The following is a 27,616-nucleotide window of genomic DNA, read 5'->3' on the forward strand; positions in this document are numbered from 1 at the left end:
TGTTCACAGGACCGCGGCAGGCGCGACCTCCTCAGTCACTGGTGGTCTGGGCTGCTGTCCCGGTCCGGTCCCCACTGCTGGGCTCTGCCTGCACAAGGCTGGAGGCAGCAGGGGCCCAGGGGACACACCACGGCCCTGTCAGCCCTGCTCCACCTCCTCCTTCCTCCAGGAAAACTGCTGGGGGATGCCCTGCCCACGGGAACGCACTGGAGCAGCACAGGGGTTTCCAGCAAAGTGTTAGTTGGCTGTTAACAAAGGCTGTTAGTTCAGAAAAGCAACACAAGAGCAGGAGCTACACGTAGATGTTCTTGCAGGTGGTCTGGTGGTCACAGCAGGAATCTTATTGCCATTGAGCTCTTACAAAACAGCATCACCAGGAGCTGGAGACGAGGGAGCAGCCAGTGCAAGGAAAACATTGTGGCTGCACAACATCCACAATGGAACAAGGGGCTTGGTTCCACCTGGAGCTGGATATTGCTGGGAGAGAAGACTTGGATTTGTGCACATATTAGGAGCTGTCTGAGACAGAACAGCATTAAAAGTCCCAGACACCATGTCTGAGGGGCTCCATCCTGTTCCCCTGGTTACACCTCGGTGCCAGAACTCAGTGCACAATTGTTCCCGGCAATGCTGTCAGTCCCATTGGAACTTGAGAGCTGCAGACACCAGATTTATTGTCTTAGAGAAAGTTTGGAGCATCCTGTCAGACAGTGCAGGGTGATTGTGGAGCTATCCCATCAATGCCTCTTCTCTACAGATTGCCAGTGTCCTTTATTTTAAAATCCAAGCGAGGCTACAGAGTCACAAGTCACAGTGCTGTACCCAGCCAGGACTGGCTGTCACATCACTCAGACTCACAGGAGACGATTGAAAGAACTGTGCAAGGCTTCTCCTTCTAGATTCCCTCCATGATGCACAACAGAAAACCAGAGGGAAGTGACAGGATGGTTTACTGGCCCCGGGAGCCAGTGGGATCCAGCTGGTTCAGCTCAGATTGATCCAGCAGTTCAAAGTCATCCCCTTCAGCATCAGTGTCCAAGTCCAAACTGGCTGCTCTGAGGTGAGTCTTTGCCCCTCTCTGGGGATTGGTGCTGCGTGAGGGGCCTGGCTGAGAGGCTCCTGACAGTGCCAGCTGGATCATGCCCCGGGTGACAAAGCCAGTGATATTGTTGGTGAGATTTTGCACTGATGGCAATGTGCTAAATTCCTCCTGCTCATATGGGAGCTGCAAATCCTCTGTCCCTTGTGGGCGGTACGCCAGGCTGGGGATCCCAATGCTGGTGTCATCTTCATCCTCTATGCCAGGTGCTTCTGGGTTTATGGAAGGGAAGTCAGGGAGATCTCTGGCAAAAGATTCCTCTGGATCACTGTGACCATCCAGGTCTGGAAGAGAAGGAAGTGCTTTAAATGCCAGTACTCACCAGCACCCACAGGCCCAGGCAGGAGCTGGGCCAGCACCTCCCCTGGGCAGACTGTTGGGTGCTCACAGATTACACTCTCTCCAACATTTCCTTCCCCCCATCCCAATGGAATCTGTGCAGATTCCATTCACCTCCCAGCTCACTTGCAAGGAATGCAGGTGCTGAAGCAGCCACCTGCTAGAGGGGAGCACCAGCACCCACAGCCAGACTGGCAGAGCTGGGTCTGCCTTTGCAGAGCTGCTGCCCTCACTACACTCAAGCACCACAGGAATGAAGGAGAAGCTTCAGTTCTGAACAAAACAGGCAGTTGCAGCTCATTTCTAGCAGCAAGGCTGACATCAAACAGCCAGAATTCAATGATGGGAGGTAACACATCCTCCCTCCAACCCATCACACTGGTGCCTGCTTGGCATCCCACACCTTCCAGAAGCTGTTTCCTCTCACCTTCTGACCCCTCTGTTAGGGGTGTCTGGCCCCTTGAAAGGTTAAACATCCCATTTTCAGTATAGGAAACCTCAGCATCTGAATGCTCAGAGTCAGAAATGGTCAGTTCCTTGGCAACCACGGAGTCATCCAGCTTTGAAACAGAAGATAAAATTGAAAACATCAGCACTAGAAAGGTTATTCCATGCCTCAAGACAAAACAGATGATGGAGTGACCTTCAGCTAAACCTGGCTCTCAAGGGAGACTGGTACCTGCACAGTCTAGAAGACTGCAGCTGGCACAAGCAGTTCTGGACATTCTTTAGTGGAACAGAATGGGAAAGACCTGTCTGAAAGGACAATATCCTCATCTGCTCTCCCATCACTCTCAGCTTCACTGTGCTGACACACAGCCAGATGCTGCATGTCCCCACAGTGTGGTTTGTTCTTTCCAGCTGTCTCTTCCCTCTCCCAGAAGCTCCTTTACCTTGGGGCAGAATGCAGCCAGCTCCTCTTCGCTGTCACTCCCATCGTCCGTGGCTTCCTGCCCAAGGGCCCGGGCACGCACTGTTAGAAACCAGACACAAAGCTGTTCCTGCTGCTGGGCCAAGGCTCTGTGCAGGACCAGAAAACATCAAACTGCACAGGCAGAGCCAGCTCTGTTCCACAGCAGAGCCACGATCATTTCTGACTGTGGCTATAGCAGGTTTTTTTCTGAGATGAACATGTTTAGAACTCCCTCGCACAGAGCCTTTCCTCCCTTTTCCAGAAGGGAGAACTCACAGTTCTGGCAGCCAAGAACTGGAGCAGCTCAGTGCTGTGAAAATCCCACCACAGCTGCTTCCTAGGAGGCGGCTGCAGAGGCGCAACCGCCTCTCTCTCTTCCCCAGTCAGTTCCAAGAATTTGCCACTCCAGACATGCAGCCCCTACCACCCACCAAGGCCGGAGACTCTGCTGACAGCCCCTTTCAGGTGTCAGAGATCAAGGTGCAAAGCCCTGGGGGCAGGAAGGGCACAGAACTCACGCTGCCTGTCACGCTGCCTGGCCGTCACGTATCCGCGCACGCTCAGGTCCAGCCGCCGCAGCACGGGCTCCAGCCGCAGGGACAGGCGCTGCCCCAGCCTGTGGTACACGGCCAGGGGCCACAGCAGCACCCACAGCACTGCAGGCAGCAGGGATGGGGGTTACAAGGTGGCTCAGGATGCTGCTTGGCAAACATCCTGCCCGTTCTGTGATGCAGCACTGAGAGCAGCGCTGTGGGAGGCTGTTAGAACAGGTGCCATCACCTCTGCCAATTCAATAAAATTGAGAGGCTAACCTTTTAGTGCTCAGCTCTGTAGTTATTAAGCACTCAGACATGTTCTCTCCAGACCAGACTTTGAGTCCTGGTCAAGAACCACCACATTCCTGGCAGAATGTGTTGTTTCAAATTTTAAAGCCATTCACACAAGCTTTTCTTTTGAGCCCCATTCCTCAGACATTCAGCACCCACTCATCTCTTTTCACATGTAAGTCTGTATTGGTACAGAGATTTACTTACACAGCAAATATGAGAGCAAGAGCCCAGGGATATACCGGCCCAGGACAGCCAGGAAAGTGAACACTCCACACACTAGAAGGCAAAACTGAAGACATGAGAGACAGTGAGTTTTCAGGGTTAAGCAGTAGGTTCACTCACTTCTTAACCATGTCAGCCTCTGCAAATTCTGGGTCAAGTCGTTGTTCTAAACAGGGTGAAGCCTTCACAGTGTCCAACCACCTGCTGCATCATGGGCACAGATACTGGGGTATCTGCCCTCAGAGCCACAGGCAGCTTGTCTCAGGGCAAGAGGAAATTCCCAAAGCAGGGACACCAACAGCAAGGAAGAGGCTGAACTATAGAGCTCTTCAAGGTGAAGAGGACAAGCACAGTGATACAGGTTTCTCTTTTCATAAACTCAAAAAAAGAAGAAAGAAAAAGCTTGATACACTTTCTCAAGCTGTTAAAACCCAGTGAGGAGACAAGTTTGACAAACACTTGAGAAGCCAGAAACCTGCAGAAGGAGCAGCCACGCTTTCACTTCAGTGGTGCAATCCACACACTGACATTCACTTTCTCCTCCCTCCTCCACAACCCAATTATTTTGCCTGTGCTTTCCATTCTTTCCCACCACCTAATAGACAGTTTTGTGGGAGACCTCCTGTGGCAACCTCCCATCCAGGAACACGTTCAGCCAGTGCTGGATGCCAGCATAGGAGGATCCTCGTGGTCAGCAAAGGCTCCACACCAAACAGGTTATTTCTGAACATTCTCACCTTGCCAGGACTTTGCCTCTTGAAAATGAAGAGATTACTTAAGAAGTTGGTCCCAGTCACCCATCCTTCAGCCAAATGATGACAGAGCTCTGGCACTCCGAGCAGCCGAGGGTGGACATAGCCCCAGCTGCAGTGAAGGCAGAATTTGGGAACAGATATTGCTGCATCAGTGTCAGGGTTGAAGACCCTTGTTATAAATGCTTGTCTCAATGCTTGCTTCTGTTCCCACCCAGCACAGAGCTCTAGAAATGAGGGTCACTTGCCCTCCAAGCAGTGCCCAGCCCAAAGCAGTTCATCTACAGCCCTTCTAGCAGCTGAGGAGCAGGAATTTCAGTAAATGGCCTGGACCAATTTCCATGCTGCTGGAGGGAGTGCACAGTGCAGAGGCAAATCAAGTGAATCCATTTACTTTTTCTGTGTTTATCTGGTCAACTGCAGCCTCCAAGTGTTCAGCATGAGATCTAGAAGCAGCCTTGCACCTCACTTCACTTACTCAGTTATTTTGGAGGTCTTGAATTGGTCAGTTTTGTTAGTGCTGCTTAACTGCTAGTCAAAAGTACCTGAAGGTTAGAAAGAGCAATTCCTTTTGTGCTCGGGCCTTTTACAAAAAATGAATAAAGACATTGTCTTTTGGCAGCAGCTCAGGTGATTTAATCAGGAACTGACATCCAGCAGAGCCTGGCAGTGGCAGCAGGAAGGTGTGCCCAGAGAGGCAGGTGTGAGCAGTGAGGCAACACCTCAGCATTTCCCAACCCATTATTAATGCTGCAGTCAGATCATAACTATGCAGAAACAACTGCTGGAACAAGCCTGTTAAATGTTCCCTATCAAGTCTCAGAAGACTTCATTAATTCCCATAGAAATGCTGTTTTCCTGCTACTGGAGACCCATACAAGAGGAATTGCTCCTAAAGCAGCACCTCTAACTTCAGGGCACAGGGAACCAAGTGTATGCAGAGGTTATAGAGGCAAAGCATAATAAATGGTTTGGGCAAGTCAAAAACTTCTCAAGACCACCTGACTGCATCTGGGTCTCCATCTGCCTTCCACTGAGCAGCTCCCAGCTCCCTCCTCCCTCTTCCCCCTCCTCCTCACCCAAAGGAGCCAACATCCCAAGCATGTGCAGGTAAAAATGCAGTATCACAGCAAAGTATCACAGCAGAGGAGTCAATTAGTTTCCTACCTCTCATTGTCTAATTCATCAGGTCTTGCCACTAAAATATTAAGAACAGACACTACATTAGTTGCAAGGAATTTGCCATGGGAATGCTTAGCTCTTGGGATTTAAGTAAAGCTTTAATGAGCTGGGGAACACCTGGAAAAGACATTAACTGTAATTACAGGATGGAGATGCATCACTCCATAACAAATCTTGAGTGTGTACGTGTGACAGTACAGGACTGCAAGAGTCTCCCTGTTGCTCCTTGGTGCTTGTTGGACTCTAGAGGCTGCCCACTTCCCTCTCCCCCACTCCCTGCACACACCAGCTGGGGAGGAAGAACAGCCTGCAGACTGGAGGAATCAGGGATTTAAGTCTTTTGATACTTTCCCACCCAGGCTGGGACTTGAAAGGGATGTACCAGCCACTCTGAGAGATCAAATCAGAGGGATGAGGAAGCTGGACAGACTCTCTCCTAAGAATGAGCCTGAGCCAAGCTGGGAAAATGAGGAAAGCTTTAATGTCTTCCCAGGAACTACAGAGAACATGGATTGAAGCAGAAAGCTGGGAGCTGAACTTGCTGGTTAGTCAGGGAACCAGCCCTGGGAACATGCAGACTCTCACTCACTCTGCTCCAAACTAACCTGTCCATGCAAAGCCAAGGGACCCTGAGCTGCTTGGAATGAGGGTGTTCATCAGTGTATTAATGTCACCAAGGAGGGATACAACTGCTTTGGTTACTGAAAGCTCAAAACTAACTTCATTACAGCCATTCAGATGCCTCTTCTCCCAAAGAAATCTCTGATCAACAGCATCTTCATCCTAAACTGGATTATTATGGATTCTGAGGAGGAATCCAGACGAGTTCCACATATGCTTCAATTTCTCATTCTGGTACTGAATGCTCAGAAAGTGAATCACTGTCTCAAACCTGCACTAGGTCACGTACACCCTGTGGTTCAGGATTACAAGACAAATACCAGTGTCACAAGCACAAAAAGAACTTGTGTTTACACAGGTTGGAATATTCCAGCTCCAGAAAGAGCACGTTGCAGTACTCTTGCTGCAGTACTTCTGCTCTGCTTAAAGCAAAAGGCCCAGGTTTTAACAATGTAACTGCAGGCAGTGCAGAGTCTGTACTTGTGGGGCTGGAAACAGGGCTTGATTTGCTGCTATGAGTTCAAAACATAACTTACCACCAATTTCTGGCCAGATTTTGTGCTTCCACTGGTCTAGACACACTACTACTATGAGACTTAATGCAACCAGGAACAGCAAACGAAGGGAAGTCAGAGCAAAGAACCTGTGGGGAAGAAACCAATGAGTTGCTACCGACAAGATCTTTGTGAGACACGAAGGGGTAACACAAACCAACCTAAAACCAGTCACTTAGGGGGAAAACTCAGCTATCATTCACCAGGCAGTGTGCCCCGGGGGCAGCTGCGGGGTGATCCTGGTTTGCTGCTGTCAGTTCTGCCCTGCTGTGCCAGGCACGCTGCCCTCCCTCCCTGCCACAGCGCAGGCTGAGCTTTCCCGGCTGCTTTGATGCTCTCAGCTACAAGGAGGGAGCACGGACGGGGCTGCAGCAGACCCAGCGCTCCCTGATCCCCCCTGTCCGGAACGGGACACGGACCCAACCCGCGGCCCCGTTCCTCCCCGGGGGCAGCTCCCGCGAGCGCTCCGACCCCCGCAGCGCCACGATCGGTGCCGGTGCCGGTGCCAGCCCCGCCGCTTACCAGAACAGGCCGTGCACCGCCACCCAGCACAGCGCGCTGCGGCACGGCCGCTCCCACACCAGCGCGGCCTGCACGGCGCCCAGCAGTGGCTCGTAGGGCCCGAGGCGGCAGCGCAGTGCCGCGCTCAGCGCCTGCACCCGCCGTTGCCGCTCGCCGGGACCGGGCCCGGGCCCCGCCGCCGCCGTTGCCGCCGCCGCCATCGCTCCCTCACGGCGTCAACATCCGCCCGCCCGCCGCGCGCGCGCGCCCGCCGCTGCCATGGCGGCCCCCTTGCACCGACTGCATCTCCACCCTGTGCGCCGCCATCTTGGCGCAGGCGCGGCCCGCACCTGCCGCCGGGGCGCATGCGCGTTGCCAGGGTGCCGCCACGGGCGGAGGTGCGCGGGGCTGCCCCGGAAGGGAGCAGTGCGCACGCGCAGTGCCGTTGGCGCCGGCGGGAGCCGCGGCGGTACCGGAGGCGGGCGGGGCGCGGAGCGGAGCGGAGCCTCGGCCGCGATGCCGCGGGAGATCATCACCCTGCAGCTGGGCCAGTGCGGCAACCAGAGTGAGCGCGCCGCGGCCGTGGCGGGGCCGGGGGAGCGCGCACCGGGCGGGGTCGGGATGCTGTGAGGCGGGGGGGGGGCAGCTAGCGGGGCCTGGCTGGACGGGGCGGGGCTTCAGGCGAATGGGGCGGGGCCTGCGGACCGGGGCGCTCCGGGCCCTGCCCCGGTCCCGGTCCCGCTGCCCGGCCCGTCTGACCGCGCCTCCCCGCAGTCGGGTTCGAGTTCTGGAAGCAGCTCTGCGCCGAGCACGGCATCAGCCCCGAGGGCATCGTGGAAGAGTTCGCCACCGAGGGCACGGACCGCAAGGATGTCTTCTTTTACCAGGTACCGGCGGCCCCGGGCCGTGGGGCGGGCACACCGCTGCCCTGGTCCCCGCGGGTCCCCGTGCCCGGGCGGGTGCAGCTGGGCTGTCTGTGCCATTCAGGCCGCTCCACATCCCCTGCGGGCACAGGCACGGCTGGGCGGGCGCTGGCCGTGCGGGTGGGAGCGGCGGCTCAGCCCAGGCTCCTGTTTATAGCCAGCTCCGGGCTCCCGCCTGCGCTCCCGGTCTGTTGGTGAAGCGCTGTGGAGGCGGAGCAGAGGCACGAGGCTGTGGCTGCCATAGATAGTGTCTTATGTAAGCACGAAGAGTCCCCCCCTCCTGCACTGGAAGTGTTCTAGGGCACAGAGATGCTGCATTGAGGATTGGCTGCACAGGACCAGCCTCTCTCCTTCCCTGCTCTTTCTCACCAGGCCCTGCCATGTGGGGCTCACCTCCAGCCAGGGGGTTGCTCCTACACTGCCAGTGGAAGTGGCACCAAGCTGCAGCATCATCAAGATCCTCTTGCTCCCATTGTAGGCAGATGATGAACACTACATCCCCCGGGCTGTGCTGCTGGACCTGGAGCCCCGTGTCATCCACTCCATCCTCAACTCCCCTTATGCCAACCTTTACAACCCAGAGAACATCTACCTGTCTGAGCATGGAGGGGGAGCTGGGAACAACTGGGCCAGTGGCTTCTCACAGGTACCAGCTCTAGTGCTGCTGGGTGAGACACAGGGCAGCTCTTCAGCCCTGGGGCTTTGTCTTGGCTCCCTCATGTCAGCCCAGTCCCAGTTTCTGAAGAACACTGGCAGGGATTGATGTCCCTGGGACTGTGTCCCTGTGCCCTGTGACAGCCTGGGCACAGGACCACACTGCCAGTCTGACTTAACTTCACACCAAGCTTGAGCAGCTCTTCTCCATGTTCTGTGTGAAAGGAACAAATCCAGTTCTAATCTCTCTTGCAGGGAGAAAAGATCCATGAAGATATTTTTGACATAATAGACAGAGAAGCTGATGGGAGTGACAGTTTGGAAGTAAGTGAACAAGGGATTGGGATCTGGTGGCCCTGCCTGGTGTTTTCCCAGCTAGGTTGCTCTTTGTAAGGTTGAGCTCAGGACACCAAGTGGGCACAAACTTGCTCAGTGAACTTCTGGGACTGAGCACAGAACATGTAGAGAGAGGATCTAGGGACAGGAAATCTGTCCCTCCCCACTCCACCTGCCTACCTGCCCCAGAAGTTCTTTCACTGTTTGGTTGTGGGGCATTTTTCTTTACACTGTCCGTGTGAATCCCTATCCTGTGTGCAGACAGGTGTTCATGTCAGGCTGTGACAGGAGAAGGCAGAACATCACCAAAACAAACTGACAGGAGATTGAAGTGCCTGTTGTGGGAGCAGAGCAGGTGGGAGCTGCCCTGGGGTCAGGCAGTGGGAGCTTGGCCTCAGTCACTGTAGAAGGAGAGAGGGGTGTGAAGGACCCAGGAAAGGGCTGAGAACATGCAGCTCCATTTCCTGTGATGGGCTGGAGGTGACATTGGAGCTGTTCCAATCCTGTTCTGGGTGGGAGGAATCCTGGGGCAGCTGTTGCACTTTGTGGGGTTGCAGAGATGTGGATCCCACTGTGTGGTCCAGGAGTGGCCTGAGGAGCTGTGGCTGCTGCTGGGGTCAGTCTCTGCTGCATCCATGCTCCCACCTGCCACAAGGAGCTCTGGCCCTGTCTGGCAGGTCTCTGCTGGAGGTAGTGGGGGTGACACATTGTCTGCCTGCTCTGGGGCTGAGCTTCACCTTCAGCACCTGCCTTCTGCTTCCTTCCAGGGGTTTGTGCTTTGCCACTCCATTGCTGGTGGAACAGGCTCAGGGCTGGGCTCGTACCTGCTGGAGAGGCTGAATGACAGGTGAGCACAGCCCTGTCCCCTTCCCACACTGCAGTGCCTGGCCCAGCCTGCCTGCAGCTGGAGCTGGAGAGCGCTGACTCAGAGCCACCACCCCCACCCAAACACTGCCTTGTGCAATCCCTGGCATGCTGCCTGCAGAAGGCTGGCTCCTGATATGCCTGGGGACTTCAGAGGCTCTGAAACTGGACTCGTTCTGTCCAAGCCCTGTCTGCCCTCAGCCTTTCTTATCAGGCAGCTGCCTGTGGACACCCTGACAGTGCAGGGGAGGGTGGGAGGCTCTGACTGAAGGCTGTGAGCTGCCATCCTGGCCTGTTTGAGCTTGCATCCTCTTGGAAAAACTTGAGAGCAGCTGCTTAATCAGCCTGTGGATGGCTCAGCCTCCTTCTGTAGCTTCTTTGGCAGCCTGCTCCTGTGCTGCTGGGGTAGGCATTGCTGGGACACATTCTCTCCCTGGGAGCCACTCTGGCTACAGCTTTGGTGACTCATCCTGTCCTGAGCCCTGGAGACTGCTAAGGCAGCTTGTGGGAGGGGAGAGTGCAGCTTGATGGTGTTAACCCTTAAGATGCTGCACTTCTCACTAGGTATCCCAAGAAACTGGTGGAGACCTACTCCGTGTTCCCAAACCAGGATGAGATGAGCGATGTTGTAGTCCAGCCATACAACTCTCTGCTGACACTGAAGAGGCTGACCCAGAATGCTGACTGTGTGGTAAGAGGCCTGTGGTGCAGCCAGCCCTGAGGAGAAGGCTCTGTCCCCACAGCTCAGAACTGCAGCTCATCTTGGGGCCAGCACTGTGTGCCTGTGAGCCCCAGGTGCAGCAATGAACATGCCCCCAACAGAAGGGCCGAGCAGATTTGGGCACAGGGACTCCCTCACTGGTGTTAACCCCTGCAGAGCTGCCTGGCATTTCTGCCTTGGATCCAGCATGACTCAAAGCAGTGAGGACTTGGCTGTGCTTCCTTTGTGTAGCTGTGCTGCAGCCCCTGCCTGAACACAACATTTGTGTCATTTGCAGCGGCCACAACATCCCCAGCCAGGCAGCACCTTCAGCCTGACCAGGGCCTTTGGTCAGGTCTCATCTCCTGCAGCTGGTCCCTGCATGAGGCAGTGAAGGAGCAGTTGCACTGGAGCTGCTGGAACTGCTGTGCAGTGCTGGCCCAGGGGCAGAACTCTTTGGGAGAGCATGGGGAGCACAACCAGGAGGGAGGGAAGAGGTTCCATTGACGGTGTCAGTTACGTGCCACAGATGAGTCAGCTTGTGGTTTCAAGTGTCTGGCACTTGTGCAGAGGGCTTCACTCAGGGCCTGTGCTGGACCACCAGTGCCCTGGGACACATGGCCAGGACTGCCCTTCCTCAGCTGCCTCAGGGGCCCTTCACAGAGCCAGATTTCTCTTGCAGGTGGTTCTGGATAACACAGCCTTGAATCGGATCGCGACAGACCGGCTGCACATTCAGAACCCGTCATTCTCGCAGATCAACCAGCTGGTGAGAAGGACTTTTCCCTCAGGAGAAGCCAGCATGGGGTTTCACTGCTGTGTTCAGTTGAGTCTGAACCTGCTTCATGGGCTGGGCTCAGTGATGGGCACCCTGGAGCTGTGAGCAAGGGTCCTGTGCCCTTCCAGGCGCCCCAGCTTCCCTTGGCATGTCTGTGTGAGGCAGGTTTTGACACGCTCTGTGGCTCTCTGCTGACCCTGTGCTCTCCCCTAGGTCTCCACCATCATGTCTGCCAGCACCACCACACTCAGGTATCCCGGGTACATGAACAATGACCTCATTGGGCTGATTGCCTCGCTGATCCCCACGCCCCGGCTGCACTTCCTCATGACGGGGTACACGCCACTCACCACCGACCAGTCGGTAAGGCAGCCCCAGGCTCTCCTTCCCTCCCCCAAGGGCAGAGAAGCTGCCACACTCACCTTGCAGCATCTGTCAGCCCCATCTCAGTGTGAGTTGTCAGTGCACGTCCCAAATCCCAGGCCCATGTGCTCACACCACGTGATTGCCGCATGTGCAGTGAATCAGGTGTGAGCAGGCAGTTGTGCCTGTGCTGGGTTACCTGCTGCATGCATCAGGGTAGTTGTCGAGATCATTTTGGTCAGGACTGGTGAAAGCCACCCTTAGCAGTGATGAGAGCAAGGCCAGGAGAGTGGCCCTGCCAGTTCTGCCACCCCCATGAGCCGTCCACTGGCATCAGCAGTTTGGCGCCAAACACTAATGATCATTGTCACTGATGGTGGGCTACAGGTGTCAGCCCCTTCCTGAAGCTCAATCTATGAGTGAATTTGCCACCCCTCTGCACTTCAAGTGCTGCTCCTTGTGTTTGGCTTGTCCCTAAGCAGTCCCCAGCCCTCCTGGTGCCATTGGGGCAGTTCTGTTTCGGGAGGTGCTCACCTGCAGCGGCCCACCACGGTCCGGAAGGAACTAACAGCTGCTCTTCTCCTCTCCTTGTGTGCATTTCCTCAGGATGTTTCTCAGAGAAGCAAATCAGAAAAACTGCTGGCTCTGAAAAGGGTATCAGTGTGTGATCTGTCCTCCAAGGGAGGAGTGCAGACAGGGCTCAGCCAATGGCTCAACCAGTGATGGAGGGGACTGCCACCTCGCCCAGCTGCCCCTGCTGGTGGCAGTCTGGGTGCTGGCCCTGGCTGGGGCCCCCCTGGCCAGTAGCAACTGGGCAAAGCCCCAACTGCACTCAGAGAGGGCAGTGGCCAGACTGCCCATGGCTCAGAGCTGGGCAAGGCAGGGAGGGCATGCAGTGGAGAACCTCTTTCCTATTGAACCCCCACTGCTCCCTGCCTGGCAGTGGGACAGGACCCATGTTTGACAGCAACAACATAAAACTGGTCCCTGTTCCTCTGTTCTCAGCTGAGCTTCACCTCCAGCCCCTGCTGTGCTGCAGGGTGGGGGCCAGACAGTCCCCATGCTGGAGCCTCCACTGACACTCTGTTTGTTGGCCTGGCTGTGCCTGTTGTGTTGTGTTGGGATTTCCCTGTCCTGCATGTGGCTTTGCATGTGACTCCATCCCTAGGGTAGGGGCATCTCTGTCCAGCTGCCCCTGCTCCTCTGTGTTTGTGTGTGTGTGTGTGTGTACCAGGCAGCAGGAGGGCAGGGAGCAGCACACCTGCTCCCTCTGACCCTTGGCTGGCCTGTGCAGGTGGCCAGTGTGAGGAAAACCACAGTCCTGGACGTGATGAGAAGGTTGCTGCAGCCTAAAAACGTGATGGTGTCCACAGGGCGAGACAGGCAGACCAACCACTGCTACATTGCCATCCTCAACATCATCCAGGGGGAGGTGGATCCTACACAGGTGAGTTCCCATGGCTGTTCAGGTACTGATGGCCATGGGGTGGCCCAGGGAAGGGCATGGTCACTGTCTGTGCAGGGATTCTGAGGTGAGATTAGGCAGTGCTGGCTTCAGATTGCTCCTGTTTGGGCTTTAGCCTCATGGAAAGGCTGCAGCCATCCTGAAATCCACCTTCCCATGGCTGTGCCTCCTTTGAGGAGCAGCTCCTGGGTCTGCTGCAGCCAAGCTGTTTGTCCCTCACCCTGCTGCCCCTCGCTGTTCTCATCCCACCAGGTTCACAAGAGTCTGCAGCGGATCCGGGAGAGGAAGTTGGCCAACTTCATCCCCTGGGGCCCTGCCAGCATCCAGGTGGCTTTGTCCCGCAAATCCCCTTACCTGCCGTCGGCTCACCGCGTCAGCGGGCTCATGATGGCAAACCACACCAACATCTCCTCGGTGAGTGCCTTCCCTGCAGCCCCACACCTCGTGCCTCTTCAGTCTGGGCCTGTCACAAAGCCAGGGACGGGGGTGGGTGGCTCCCAGCAGGGCTCAGGTCTGCTCCAGGGTTCTCCTGGGAAGGGTCCCTGGGGAGCTCTGGCCCCTCTGAGCCCGTGCTGCTCTGCAGCTGTTTGAGCGGACGTGCCGGCAGTACGACAAACTGCGCAAGAGGGAGGCTTTCCTGGAGCAGTTCCGCAAGGAGGACATCTTCAAGGACAACTTCGACGAGCTGGACAACTCGCGGGAGATCGTGCAGCAGCTGATCGATGAGTATCACGCAGCCACACGCCCTGACTACATCTCCTGGGGCACGCAGGAGCAGTGAGTGCCCTGCCAGCAGACAGGAAGGTCCCGTGGCCACCCCCACGCACGCCGGCAGGGCTCGTCTCTGCCGTGCCCACGTTTCTCACCCTCAGCTCAGCGCTGCCAGGCGAGGCAGAGCCCTTGGGACGCTCTGCAGGGAGCCTGCAGCTCCTCAGAGGGGTCAGCCCCCGCCCCACCGTGTGCCCTGGCCCAGGACAGGACTGGGGCAGCTGCGCGCTCTGCTGGGAGGGAACCTCTGCCTGTGGGAGCAACACTTGCTGGAAGGAGGAGGAAGAGGAGAGTGACCCTGAGGCTGGGAACAGGCCTGGCCTCGTGAGTTGGGTGCACACAACCCCTGTGGCCAAAGGCTCCGTGTGGCTGAGCTAGTCCTTGCCCTGGGCAGGAGCCTTGTTCCTCCTTGGCCAGATCAGGCCTGGGGCACGGGCTGTATCTATATTTTTGTAGGTTATTTTGCTTTAATAAAGGCTGTTCCTGCACTGATGCTGCCTGCGTGACTCCAGATTGAACAGCCAGGCAGGGAAGCCAGATGCAGAGAACTGGGGCTGGTACTTGCCTTGTTTGGCCGGCCAGCTGGCCCCATGGCACAGGAGAACCATGGCTGCTGCTCACTGGCACATCCTGGGGTGTGCAGGGCCAGCTCTGCCCTGGCTGGCAATGCCACAGGGCCCAGGCAGCACTGGGCAACTGCTGCAGCAGAGCCAGAAATACTGGCAGGACCTGCCGGCACGGCTGACCAGGGCTGGGAGCGGCACCGCCCTGCCCGCAGAGCACACAGCACCCACATGGGTATTCTACAGAATATGAGGCCCTGTGCAGGGGTGGGCTGTCAGGGGCTGGAGGTGCCCTCACCACTCAGGATCTGAGGCAGGAGACAGCAGCACCAGGAAGGACGTGGGCTTGAGGCTGTACAGTGTCAGGTGAAATGCACACAGCAGCTCTGGTCCTGACCTGTGGGAGTTGGACTATGGGCTGGGGATGAGGGGCAGTGCTGGCACCATCCCAAGCCCAGGCAGCCCAAGGTGAAAATTAGCATTTTCCTCTTGCCCTTTGGGGCACAGAGCAGGCGACTAAAAATACAGGCACCATGGCAGCCTGGGCTCCCACGCCCTCTTTGGCAGCGGCCCCCGTGGCTGGGGCAGTTCCCCCCGCCGGGGCAGCCAGTGCCAGGGGCTGCCGGGGAGCTGGAGCTGCCTGTGCTCTTGGTGAAATGCCAAAGGTCGCCTGGCAATGACCAGAGGGACAGCAGTCCCTGCCCCCAAGGACATGCTGTGCTGCTCCTCCCCTCTGCCTGTCCCAGGCCCTGCTGCCCTGGCTGCCCCAGGGATCTGACTGTCCCAGCTCCCGCTGTCAACCCACGCTCCAGGACAGGAGGCCCAGCCTTTCCTTTGTGCATTTATTTAGAAAAACAATCAACTAACCCCCCCATCCCAAGACAGAACCAACAAACTCTACAGAGGCAACACTGAGGGGCCAAGCCCCAGCCGTACCAGCTGCCACTCCACCAGCCACCCCTGTGACATAAGCCTGGCCACAGGGCCACCGCAGAGCCCGGCCACTCATGCAGGAGGAGCCCACGGGTCCCCGGGGCAGCTTGGCTAAAGCTGCCCGCAGCTTTCTAGAAGGGGTGGGTCCAGAGGACGGACAGACAGATGATGGCACAGCACTACTGCCTGGTACCCTCTGCTCTGGGCAAAGCCCCCAGAGCACGAGCAGAGTGGCCAGGCAACACAAGTGCTGGAGGCAAAGGCACCAGGGTATAGGGGAAGGGGTCAGGCCTGGGGGCAGTTTGGGGACCGCAGTGGGGCGGCCCCACTGCCCACCAGGGAAAGTGCTGGGAGATGTGGGGCGCGCAGGCGCTCAAAATAAATTAAGGGAATAGCCAGAAAGGCAATGGCAGTAGGGGGAGCATGACCCCCTGGCCCCCTGCTCTCTGGAGCAGCTGGGGGCCAGCACAGACCTGCCACTCGCTGCCAGGCTGGGTGGCCCTCCCACGCCGGCCATCGGCCATCGGAGCACCTGCTGGCCACACCCACTGTTGGGCTAGCTGTGGGAGGAACCCATTGGTGGCCGGTGCTGCCAGGGCCCGGCTGCAGGGCAGAGCCCCTGGGGCAGCACAGCAGGCTCCGAGCTGGGGTGACTGCTGGGAGGCTCCTGGGGCCGGGGCAGCCGCTGGGCACCCGCAGAGGCGAGGTACGTGTGGAGGAGCTGGGCAATCTCATCCACCTGCAGGCAGAGCAGGCACGGGGGTCAGTCCAGGCCATCCTTGGTGAGAGGGGAGGGTGCAGGGATGGCAGCTCCTTACCTGGGAGGTCTCAAAGAGCAGGTCTCGATCCTCCACGGAGAGGCGGAAGGTGCTGCTGTCAGAGGCACCAAAGGAGGAGATGCGGCCGTAGCAGAAGCTGTCCAAGGGCTCGGGCTCTCCCGGCTTGTAGAGTGAGACAGCCTTGGCCCCGATACTCAGCCACAGGCGCTGGGGCCCAGAGCCCACGGGGCTCTGCAGGGAGAGGGGTGTCAGGGTGTCCCACTGCCAGGGCTGCCCCTGTACCACACCCAGCCGGGGCCTCACCGCCTGCAGGTCGACATCAAAGAGCGTGGAGCCAAAGCCAGGCCACTCCCGCACCAAGGCCACGTAGGCGGCCATGGCCTCGGGCCGGCCCATGCCCTGCAGCAGCTTCCACTTCTCCACGATGGCAGCCATGGTGCTGGCCCCCTCCTCGCGCAGCCGGCCCCGCAGGCGCTGGTCCCGCTCCGCCCGCTGCTTGGCCAGCGCCTGCCCCCAGAGCCCGCCGGCCAGCAGCCCCGCGCGCAGCCGGGCCCCCCGGCACTTGCTGGGGGGCCGGTGGGGCGGGGGCGGCAGGCGGGCGTGCAGCACGTGGCGGGGGAAGAGCTCCTCCAGGCGCGGGAAGGGCGCGTGGGTGGAGAAGTCGCTGTTGAGACTCTGCAGGCGCAGGGCCGCCAGCGTCTGCAGCGTCTCCTCTGATGTGGGCACGTAGCCCCGCAGAACCATCTCGTGTGCCTGCGAGAGAGAGCGGTGAGCTGGCACGGCCACCAGGGTACGGCACGGCACGGCACAGCCACCCCAGCGTGCCACTCACCTGCTCAAAGAGGAGGGCAAACTCCAGGCTGTCCCGCGGGACGTTGTCCGTGTCCAGGAAGCCGTAGTGCTTGAAGCAGAGCCGGCAAGGTGGGTCCTGCTCCCGGTCCTCTCCAGCCAGGCTGCAGCAGACAGGACCAGCTCCATCAGCTTGTGGACCCATACTGTCCATTCCCTCCCACTCGTGGCCCCCCAGCCCCTCTCCTCCATAGGCAGCAGAACAGGACACTTACTTTTCAAACCTGGTGAGGACATCAGCCAGCAGTGTGGCACTGCCCACTGGCTGCTCCCGTCGCCGGGACTGCTCGTAGAGCGCAAAGAGGTTGGGGCTCTGGGACAGCCCCAGGCGTGACACAAGTTCCTGGGCCACCTGGGCGAGACAAAGGCAACCGATGGTGACCACATGTCCCTGGCCACGGCGCTCAGGGCTGCAAAGGGACACAGATAGGTCATGGTGGGCAAAGGCAGACAGCACCTGGCCCCTCTCCACCATGGCTTAGCAGGGACAGACCCCCTCACCTGCTGCAGCACACTGCCCACCCAGCCCTGTGCACCAAAATGTTCCCAGCCCCCTGCCTGGCACAGCCATAAGCCCCTCACCTCCTCGGCTGTGGTGTGGGAACTGATGGCCACACTGCAGGCAGGCACCCCAGGGCAGTGCACTGTGCAGATCATTTCTTGCCGCTGCATCAGCACCAGGATCTCCTCCAGAGAGGGCACACACTCCCTCCCCTTCGTCTTTTCCAACGCCTCCCGGATGAAGCTGGCGTATTTGGCCATCTCCGAGGCAGGAAAACGATTCTCTGTCCTGCAAGAAATGCCAGGATGATCAGGGTGGCACTGATCTGAGCGGCACCCAGCACCTGTGAGCTCCCTGGTGGCAGCTGGTACCTCTGGCACTCACCTGTCCAGGTGGAAGCGCAGGAAACGCAGGACAGGCGGGGAGGGCAGGAAGGTGCAGCTCATGCAGGTGAGGAGCTGCCAGTAGTGCAGGTCGCCCTGCCCACCTGGCGCCGGCGGCTCCGTAGTCTGCTTCACCAGCTGGCAGTAGATCTCATCCACCAGGGGTGGCAGGTCCAGGCAGGTCTGCAGGATACCCTGCATCAGCGGCACCGGGTCCCGCTCTGACTCCAGCTGCTGCAGCGAGTTGAAGAGCTTCACAGCCTCGTCACGCAGCGTGGTGTAACTGCGGGGGCCGGGCGCTGTGGGATGGGATGAGTTGGGCACTGTCCTCACACCCAGGGCCAGCACAGTGTCCAGCCCAGCCATCACTGCTGCCAGCCTGGAGTGTAGGACCCAGCTCTGTGCCCCACACCTGCCTCTCACCGCTTTGGTCCAGGCTGCCATAGGGGAAGGGCAGCAGGGGAGCGTAGAGGGGGCCACTGGTGTAGCGCAGGATGGGGTTGCAGCGATAGATCTGCTCCAGAACCTCGGGGCTGTCTCTGTGCTCCTGGGAGGGGCAAAGCAATGACAGCTGCTGCAGAGGGGTTCACCCTCCCTGGCACAGACCCCCACCACCACCCTGGGGTATGTGAGCCCCCAAACATCCATCCCAGTGCTGCCCACAGCAGCAGGTGCCATGGGCTCACCTCCACATCACGCATAAGCAGCTGAGTGGGCGTTTGGACAGGTGCTTTGCTGTCAATGACCTTCTGCACGGCGCACACCCAGCGCACAGCCTCGTTGAGGTGCTCTGTGTACAGGCGGTAGCAATGCTTCCTGCCAAACACTGTCACACTCCAATAGCCTGCAAGGGACAGACCCACTCACCCACTGCCCACCAGCACACCAGCCAGGCTGGCTCAGCGCCCCAGGGCTCAGCAGAGCCCCTCCTTTGGGCAAAAGAGGCCCTCAGGGCTGGGAGGGTATCACAGGGCACAAGAGCCTGGGATGACACAGCCCAGCTGAGGGGCACAGGCACCTCACCTGTCTCCTTGTAGAGCTGCTTGTCTGGCCAGAGCACGGAGCAGAGGCTGGTGAGCACCAGGGAGCCCAGCCGCCGGGCCCCCTTCTCGTTGCTGCTGTAGTAGTCCAGGGAGTCGGGTGTCAGCACGAACCAGTACTTCCGAGGACGGATCCAGGGGGTCTTCATGCAGCCCCGCATCTCCCTCTGCAGCCAGCCTGGGAAGAGGAACCCTCAGCCCTCACTGATATCCACCCCACCGGCTTCTCAGCACAGGGAAGGGTCTGCACAGGTCTGACCATCCCTCTGGGATGGGACCAGCCACAGCTGGGGCACAATCCTACCTTTCACGAGAGCATCAGGGTCATCCTCCACTGGCCCCGGGCCCTTCTCCACGATGAGGCTGCGCATCTCCTCCGCAACAAGCAGGGACCTGAGGAGAACACGGGGCTGAGCTCAGGTACCCGTGGGGGTCTCCCACAGCCCCTGAGCAGGGAGCTGGCCTCAGGTCTGGGATGAGCTGGGTCCCAAGGGGCTCTGTGCACCCCACAGCCCTGCGGTGGGAACGCGGCAGAGTCATTGGGTGCAAATGACCCCGGCTAAAAATAAGCTGTTTGCAGTCTTGGCCCTGCCAAGGAATTCGGAAAATGAACAACCAGGAAGGAATGTTGGCAGCAGCGTCAGTACTGCGAGTACAGGGAGACAGCAGGCCCCTGTGCCCCAGCACCCCGTCTTCCTCAGCACCAACCACCCCAGGGCACAGCCTCTGCTGATGGACACAGCCTGGCAGAGCCTCCTGGCACAGGAAGAATCATGCACAGCCCCACCAGCTAAGCCTGAGGCAGTCAAGCTATCCAGCATGGCAGGGGGATGGAGACGTGCCTAAGGATGCACCAGGCACGGGGACAAGCACGGCAGTCTCAGCTCTGCCACTCCCTGCTCCACCTGACAGAGCAGCACAGCCTGGTGCTAGCTCTGTGGGCAGGATGGTTCAGCACACACCAGCACCAGGGCAACCTCCCACAACATGCCAGTCCCTCGGCTCCTGCAGCACCACACAAGGGACACAATGCAGGATGGAGGCAGGGGATCACTCACCGCTCCGAGCCACTGCTGCTACGGGTGGGCTGGCTCAGGCTCACCTCCAGGGATCCCTGGGGAGGAAGGAGACATCTCAGCCCCATGGTCATTACCTGGCACCCCTGGCCATTCCCCCCATGACTCATCAACCCAGCTCTGGGGCCAGAGAGACAGGCTCATCCTGCTGCCATGGGGCAGGAGAGCCCTGGCACCCCCAAGGCCACGGCAAGAACTGGGGCTGCAGCTGGGGCACCCCGGGTGCGGGGACAGCCGGCGGGCGCGCTGGCCGTGTGTCCTCAGCTGACCCGGCTGGCTGAATACCGTGCAGAATTGCACAAGGTCAGTGCTGAGTAATACGCTTACGGCACAAAGTCCCATTGTAATGGGGCCACTGACTTCCTGCCCGCGGCGGTGGGACGCAGCGCTGGGAAGTCCCTGGCCCTGCAGTAGGACAGGGTCAGTTCCTCCTCACGCAGCACAACTTGACATGGACAGTGCCGCTCACGTGACGAGCCTGGCACACATGCTGGGACACGAGGCAGAGCCCAGGCACAGGCAGGCACCGGGTCGGGCAGGGTGCCCAGCAGAGCGGGTGCGGGGACATGGAAGCACCGGCAGTGCTGTCCTGGGAGATGCACGGGAGCTCCTGCCAGCTGCAGCCCAACCGGGCAGCTACAGGCACGACAGGCCAGAGCACGCAACGGCCAAGAAAAAGAGACAGATGCTAAAAATAGTGACAGGGAGGGGGGAGCCGCCGCAGGTATGGTTGTGCTGAGGGGCAGGGCCAGACACCACTGACCTGTGGCATTAAGGGCACCTGTCACATAATGCTGGTAGCCGTGCACAGGGCCAGCACCTCCAGACACTGCCCCACTGCCAGGCTGGGGAGGGCCTCACACACTCCTGAGGGCTGCAGGAATGGAGGCAGTGCCTCGTTTCTCGCGGGCAGTCCAGAGGAGGCAGCGGTGGCAGCCGGCTCCTTCTCAGGGATATAAATAAACAGGAGAGGAGCCGCGGCGACAGGGCCAGGGGAGCTGCTCCCACGCTCCCACGAAGGGAGCAGCTGTGGGTTTCCAAGGACCCCCTGGCCACAGCAAAGAGGTCTCAGGGGAGCTGGCGTCACCAGTCGCCCACGCCAGCCCGGAGCCAGTGTGGCCCATGGGATGTGGGAAGCCCAAAGACGGTTCCTTACGTAGTTGTGCCCTTGGCAGTGCCACCAGCTCCCAGAGGGCCCAGCTCCAGCCCTGTCACTGTCCCCACTTCCCACCGTCCCACTGCTGGGAAAGGGGCCCTGCTGCTAAAGGACCGATAGCATAGAGTTGTCCCTAGCCCTGCCACAGCTCGGGCCGTGCTGCAGCCCCCGCAATGGGCAGGGGAGAGGGGCTACAGCAAGTGGGATCAGGCAGTCACCACCCCTGCGTCCCCTCGGTGCAGGAGACCGCGGGGACCGGGACAGACGGGAGCCCCCGGGAGCCGGGGCTGTCCCCGCACCCCGCGCTATCAGCCGCCGCACACGCAGCCCCGGCCGGAGGAAGCACCGGTTTCCGCCGCTCCGTTTCCCTCCAGAGAGGAAGCAGCCGGAGAGGGGAGATCCAGGCCCGCTCCCCACACCCGGCACGTGCTCCCGGGACAGCCCCGGCCTGCTCCGGCGGGGCACCGGGCCGCCGCGGCTCTGGCGCGGGTCTGGCACGGGTTCGGCACGGTAACCCCGTCCTAAGGAGCGGGCAGCAGCACCAGCCGGTACCAGCGGGCAGCGGCTCCCGCGAGGGTCGGCCCTGCCCCGCGGGCCCGGGACCTCCGCAGCTTTCCCTGGGCTGCAGCTCGCCCGCACCCGCCGGGACGAGCCACCCCTGCACCCAGCGGGACCAACCCGGTAACTCGGCTGTGCTCGTCCCACCGGCCTTCCCAGAGCCGCTGCCGGCCCCACCTGGTCTCCCTGTGCGCGGAGCTCGAAGGACGCCTCCTCCTCCTCTTCGGCCTCGCCGTCCGCCTCCCGCTCCGCCTCGCCGTAGTCCCGCCGCAGCAGCGTGAAGCCCCGTCGACAGCACAGCAGCCACCACAGCCCGCCCGGGAACGGCATCGCCCCGCCGACACCAACGGGACGGCACCGGGACGGGACGCGCCGGGACCGGCCCGCCCCGCGCACCGGCCGCCGGCCCCGCCGCCGCCCCGGGCGGGCCGCGCGTCACCGGGCGCCGCCAATCGCCGCGCGCGGCCCGGGGCGGAGCTCCTGCCCGGGGCGGCGGGGCCGCCGGTGCGTCAGCGGCGGGGCGGGGGCAGCGCGGTAGGGCCGGTGCTCCCGGAGCCGCCGCCGGCGGGGTGCAGCGTGTACCCACGGCACCTGACGGGGCACCGGCACGGAGCACTGCCCGCGCCCGGCATAGGCACCGGCACCGGGCACCGGCCCTTGCCGGTACCCCCGTCATGCGCTGCCCTGGCTCCTGTCCCAGCATGGCGGCTCAGCCCGGTGCCAGCGGGCAGCACCGCGGGCTCTGTGCTGGGCTGGGAGGGCACCGTGGGCCGGTCGGCGCCATGCCCGGGCAGGTCTGTCCTAGCTAGGTCCCTGCTAGAGCCTTTCCACGAAGGAGCTGGTGAAAGACATTCATGGTGGGGTCACACCCGGTACCACAAATACATGGCTCAGCTCAGCCCAGCCCAACCCCGGGCTCTGCCCCGTGGCAGAGGGTCTGCAGCAGCCTCAAGCCGTCGGTGCTGTGGCAGCATCCCGGCCCTGGCGGCGCTCCCAAAGCCCCAGGAGTTAAGGCTCTGGCTTTGCTGCAGCTGCTGGATCACCGCCGTCCCTGGGAGCCTGGGTGCTGGGATGCGCAGGCAGGAAGCTCTGGCTGCCAGTTCCCCTCCCACGCAGCCTGCTCAGGATTCTGCCTGAGACTGAGCCCCTGGTGTGGGGCCGGCTGTGCGGCCAGGGCAGTCACGGGCATCGAGCCCACCAGCTATGGGGGCAGAGGATGACTGGAGCCAAAACCACAGGCTGGGTGGGCAACAGGGGCAGCTGTGCTGTTTGGCCAAGAACTGTCCGAATCTCACCCTTGATCCCCACCGAGGGCTGCGGGGGACAGAGGCCCATCACCCCACCTCTGGGGCTGCTGAGTCAGCAGTAACCTGTTTATGGCCCAGCAGTAGGTGAAGCTTCTGGAATGGCTTCTTCCAGTCGAGCCTTGGGCTAATCCCAAACAGAGCAGAGGGTGAACAGGAAGCAGCCTCCAGCCCTGGCAGGACCGGGAGTGCTTCTCTGCATGCCCAGCTCTGCTGGGAGACTCCATGGGCAGCTGCACCACAGCCAAACCCAGTCCTGCTCCTGGCACTGTGGGGCGACTCTTTAACCCGGCCTGGTGAGTGGGACACTGCACGGCGCCGGTGCTGCTGGCCCAGAGCACCATGTGCCAGCCCGTGCGACATGTGTCGCTCGCCATGTCCTAGCCTGTGTCATGTGTTGGTCGCCACGTGTCCGGGCCGGGCCAGCTCCAGCGCAGCACCTTGGTGCCGGAGAACCTCTGGGCCGGGATATGCAGAGGAGCTCATGGGGGGAGTAAGGAGGGGAGACGAACGTCCCTCTGTCCCCACCCTGGGGTGCAGTACCCAAGGGTTTTTTCGGGGGGGTCTCTGCTGTCCCCTGTCCGGGGCTCCCTGTCCCTCCAGCGGCGGGGACGAGCAGAGGGCAGCCAGGAAGCGCGGGCATCTGCTGCCTCCTGCAGGCATCGCCCGCCAGTGCCGATGGCCAAGGAGCCGCCCCCGGCCCCACAAAACCCCCCCGGGACAGCGTCGCCTTGCACGGAGACTGCGCTCGCCCACCGGGACTCGTTCGGGGTTTATTTGTGAGAATGGGAACCAGCTGCCTGCCTGTTGCACCCACCCACCCCGCTCACGGCACCGCCCGGACCCCCACAGCACGTCATACATTGCATGGCACTCGACGCGCGTGACATTGCGGGTTCCCCTGAAACACGCGTGACATTGCGGGGACCGCAGCCCGGCGGGTGGCCGGGCACTGAAGGCAGTCGCAGGGCATGTAGGCGCTGCAGGGCTGCTCTTCCCTCTGCCCAGGCGTGTGCAGGCGCCGTGCGGGTTGTCTGGTGCTGCTCGCTGGGGCAGGTCCGTGCACGGACGGCGCTGCCCCCGGGGAGTCGCGGAGGGACCGAACCCCGCGGCGCCGGTCCCTGCCCCGGCCGCGGGCACTGCGCTTCTACGCCACGTCCAAGCAGCTGGAGAGCGATGTCCGCCGGCGGGGACTGCGGGGACTGGAGCAGCAGGATCAGCGCGGGTCGAGGGACCTAACACAGCCGGCTTTGCTGGCGAGCAGCCACAGGTCCCGGCGGAAGCGCTGGCAGAGGAAGGCGTAGAGCAGGGGGTTGAGGCAGCAGCGCAGGTACGCCAGCCCGCCGGTGACCAGCAGCGCCAGGTCTTTGCTGCGGCTCTGGGCGCAGCTCATCTCCCAGCTGGCCAGCAGCTCGGCCGCGTCCAGCAGCACCATCAGGCTGTGGGGCAGCTGCAGGGCCACAAAAACCAGCACGAGGGCCAGCAGCACCCGCAGCGCCCGGTGAGGCTGCGCACCGCGGGTCGCCAGCAGTGTTCGTGCCACAGCTGCGTAGCAGCTTGCCATCACCAGGAAGGGCAGCGCGAAGCCGAGCACCACCTGCACCAGGTTGGTGGCCCCCCGGGCTTCCCGTGAGACCACCCGGGGGAAGACAACACGACAGAGCCGGAAACCCTGGTGCTGCTCTGCCTGGCTGTAGACGAACTGGGGCAGGGCTAGCATCGTGGCCAGCAGCCAGGCCAGCCCCGCCGTCTGCCAGCCACGGCGGCGAGCTTGTGGGCGCATTCGCCAGGAAGCGGGCGCCCGCGCAATGGACACATAGCGATCCATACTGATGCAGGTGAGGAAGAAAAAGCCGCTGTAGAAATTGAGGGCGTAGAGACCCTGCACCGCCTTGCAGACTGCTGTGCCCGGGGACCAGCCCTGCTGCGTGTAGGTGATGGCGAAGGGCAGCGTCAGGAGCAGCAGGAGGTCAGACAGAGCGAGGTGCAGGAGGCAAACATCGGTGACGCTCTGTGCCCGGCGGTAGAGGATGTATGTGAGCAGCACCAGCCCATTCCCCACCGTGCCCAGCAGTGAGAGCAGCAGGTACACGGCAGGCTGGAAGGTGCGGGCGAAGCCCTGTATTTCCTGCTTCTCACAGAGCTCAGGCAGCATGCCGGTCTCGCCCGAGTACCCGTACTCCCAGGGGTAATAGTCAGTGGTGACCATCAACTCTGTTGAGACGGGGCTGGGAGTCACCTGTGCAGAAGGAGGCTGAGTGAGGAGGGCTCAGCAGTGGTCGCCCGGCCACGAGGTGCAGAACCGCACCCGGGGCAGCTCATCTCCACCCGGCCTCACCACTGGGAGCCCGGGTGTGCCGCAGAGCCAGGTCCCGCGAGGAGTTTGTTTTTGTCTCACACCCACCTCGCAGCAGAGGGAGGTTCACCGCACTCAGTCGTTACAAGACAGACCACACATTTCCCGAGCAGGGATATAACCCCAGCCACGGCGTCCCTAGCACAGCATTCACCTCCCACAAAATAACTCTGAACCTGCCATGGAACTGCTCTGGGGCTCAGCACCCAGCCTACAGCCCCAGCTGCCCTGGGCAACTGAGTTTTGGGGATCCACACCAGCATCCCCAGGTGCCCAAAGCCCCCACACACCACCCTGGGGACCCCAGCCTTGCACTGCCTGGTCCTGCTCCCAGATAGGGAGCTCCTGCCTCACACAGGTTGCAGGAAGCTGAGCGCAGTGCTCCCACCTCCCAGCTGCTCAGCCCTGCTCTGGGGCAGCAGGACAGTGCTGCAGCCTGGTACTGGCCAGCTGGGACCCCACTGACCTGGAGATCAGGATCTGACACTCTCGGACCCACAGTAGCCTCACAACAGCAATTTCATTCTGGCCCCTGTCAGTGAATCCAGGCAGCTGGGCTTGAGCTCCTCAACTGCTCTGGGACCACAGGTGGGATTAAAAACCAGTGCCATGGCAGGTTGACACTCCAGCAGCTCCTCTAGCCCCTTTCTTGCTCAGGCCCCAAGGGCCTGGAACACCAGGCTGAATCCTGGTGCTGGAAATCCCCAGGGTTTTGCCTCTCAGTCTAAACCCACAGGGCTCACAAGAAAACTGCCTTAAAAAAACTAAGAAAAGCCATTGATAGGGGGTGGGGGGGGTCCTGCCTGGGTCCCAGCAAACCCCTCACCCTGCAGCCCCCTTACCTGCTCCTTCATTGAGCAGCAGAGCCTTTCCCCTGGCTGGTGAGTCTCAAACTGCTGGTGTCTGAGCGCTCTGAAACCTGTGGTTTTACCATGTGCAGCTCCTGATACTGAGAATGGTAGAAAGCACAGACCCAGCCCTGGGGAGAAAGGCAGGTGTGACCTCACTTTGAAGCCTGTCCTGAATCCTTTACTTGTGCATCTTTTACATCTGCATGCTGGGGATAGAAATAGCAGCTCTGCTCAGTCTCTGTCATGTGGGTGTGCCAGCCAAACCCAGGAGCACCCAGCCAGGGCAGCAGGGTCTGGCCAAGGGCATCCAGCACATGCAGGAAACCCCAGCCCATCCCAGGGCTGTTGTTGGCTCCTGCAGGACCAGAGGGAATGGGGCCAATGAGTGGAGTGGGGGCTGTTGTGGGCTGGCACAGGCAGGATGCTCCTCTAGCAGGATCGGCAGATCTGTCTGGTCTAGGATCATCTTTTCCTGATGGCAAACATGGTGGTTCCAGAAGCTGAGGTGGCTGCTGGTGCAGGGCATACCACCCACCCAGGGATCCCAGCCTAGTGCTGCATCCCTGCAGTGCTGGGCAGGCGTGTTGCTGGCTGTTGACAACAAAATTCCCAGCTCCTCATTAAAAAGCGGATTATTTCCTGTGGGGCAGAAGCCCCACTTTCCTCTCCCCAGGGGGGGAGAAAATTTATCCCTAGCTTTAATGGGTTCCTGGCCATAATCCCTCAATCCTCCTTTCTCCCAGCTACAGCTGTTTTTGCCGTGGCTTATCTCCAGTCTGCCCTAGGCCCTCCTGCTGCCTCCATACGGGCACAGGATCCTGGGTGTTCTCTGTGAGGCTGTGGAGCTGTTGCACCCTGGATGAAGAGCAGCCAGGACAGGTACTCCCAGCCTCCAGGTGTCCCCAGGGCTCTTTGCTGGAGGGTCTCTTCCCCCTCTCGGGCTCTTTTTGCAGTGCAGGGATGCTAACTGCAGATCACTGCTCTGGACATGCCTTCCTGCACCCTGCATCTTGCAGGAGGGAGAAGGGTCCTGAGGCCAGAGTTGGCACCTATGGGTGCAGAGCAGGGATTCTATATGTCCCTGTTGGGGCTGTCACAGATCTGAGCCAGCACAGGTCAGGATGTGGGGCTGTGGCCAGAGCAGGCAGCCCCCCAGAATGTCAGGATAAGGCCAGGTGAGCTGTGCCTCTCCTGTGGATTGATCTGCAGGCACATGGACAGGAGAGTGGGTGCCAATGTCCTCAGCACACAGTTCCAGCTCCTGGTAGCAGAACTCCTGGTGCACTGCCAGGTGTCCCACATCCCTGCCACACCTGGAGCTTTCTGCTGTTTCCCACTCCCCAGCCGCGGTCTGGGCTCTGCCCGGGCAGGGAGGAGCCTCAGCCCCTGCCCGCAGACCGAG

General features: G+C 60.4%; 4 protein-coding genes across 5 annotated transcripts; 1 reads left to right on the forward strand and 3 right to left on the reverse strand.

Moving 5' to 3' along the window:
• Window positions 1–649: 649 nt before the first annotated feature.
• On the reverse strand, window positions 650–7,246 carry RETREG3 (reticulophagy regulator family member 3). Its single transcript, XM_079328008.1, has 9 exons — window positions 7,035–7,246; window positions 6,495–6,601; window positions 5,323–5,353; window positions 4,141–4,267; window positions 3,386–3,470; window positions 2,870–3,007; window positions 2,332–2,411; window positions 1,866–1,998; window positions 650–1,383 (listed from the first exon to the last, which is right to left on the reverse strand). The coding sequence occupies exons 1-9, from the start codon at window positions 7,232–7,234 to the stop codon at window positions 950–952; spliced, it is 1,335 nt and encodes a 444-aa protein (XP_079184134.1). The 5' UTR covers window positions 7,235–7,246; the 3' UTR covers window positions 650–949.
• Window positions 7,247–7,292: 46 nt separating this feature from the next.
• On the forward strand, window positions 7,293–14,356 carry TUBG1 (tubulin gamma 1; the record flags this gene model as incomplete). Its single annotated transcript, XM_079328000.1, has 11 exons — window positions 7,293–7,578; window positions 7,788–7,900; window positions 8,415–8,582; window positions 8,846–8,914; window positions 9,694–9,773; window positions 10,355–10,481; window positions 11,173–11,259; window positions 11,482–11,631; window positions 12,926–13,078; window positions 13,349–13,510; window positions 13,680–14,356. The coding sequence occupies 11 exons, from the start codon at window positions 7,293–7,295 to the stop codon at window positions 13,875–13,877; spliced, it is 1,593 nt and encodes a 530-aa protein (XP_079184126.1). The 3' UTR covers window positions 13,878–14,356.
• An 899-nt stretch (window positions 14,357–15,255) lies between these two features.
• PLEKHH3 (pleckstrin homology, MyTH4 and FERM domain containing H3) lies at window positions 15,256–22,175 on the reverse strand. Of its 2 annotated transcripts, XM_079327982.1 has the most exons (13): window positions 21,881–22,174; window positions 19,972–20,027; window positions 19,218–19,306; window positions 18,897–19,091; window positions 18,560–18,717; window positions 18,297–18,420; window positions 17,875–18,172; window positions 17,571–17,778; window positions 17,204–17,340; window positions 16,972–17,092; window positions 16,443–16,892; window positions 16,179–16,370; window positions 15,256–16,099 (listed from the first exon to the last, which is right to left on the reverse strand). In XM_079327982.1, exons 1-13 carry the CDS (start codon window positions 22,031–22,033, stop codon window positions 15,917–15,919), a joined length of 2,364 nt encoding a protein of 787 aa, XP_079184108.1. In that variant the 5' UTR covers window positions 22,034–22,174; the 3' UTR covers window positions 15,256–15,916. The 2 variants fall into 2 exon arrangements, with proteins under 2 accessions (XP_079184108.1, XP_079184107.1); XM_079327981.1 differs by having other exon boundaries at window positions 16,179–16,892; window positions 21,881–22,175.
• Window positions 22,176–22,554: 379 nt separating this feature from the next.
• Window positions 22,555–26,271, reverse strand: CCR10 (C-C motif chemokine receptor 10). Its single transcript, XM_079327875.1, has 3 exons — window positions 26,206–26,271; window positions 24,243–25,246; window positions 22,555–24,209 (listed from the first exon to the last, which is right to left on the reverse strand). Exons 1-3 carry the CDS (start codon window positions 26,215–26,217, stop codon window positions 24,155–24,157), a joined length of 1,071 nt encoding a protein of 356 aa, XP_079184001.1. The 5' UTR covers window positions 26,218–26,271; the 3' UTR covers window positions 22,555–24,154.
• Between the last annotated feature and the right edge of the window lie 1,345 nt (window positions 26,272–27,616).

Source organism: Erithacus rubecula (assembly GCF_903797595.1).
Source record: "Erithacus rubecula genome assembly, chromosome: 27".
Classification (NCBI taxonomy): domain Eukaryota; kingdom Metazoa; phylum Chordata; class Aves; order Passeriformes; family Muscicapidae; genus Erithacus; species Erithacus rubecula.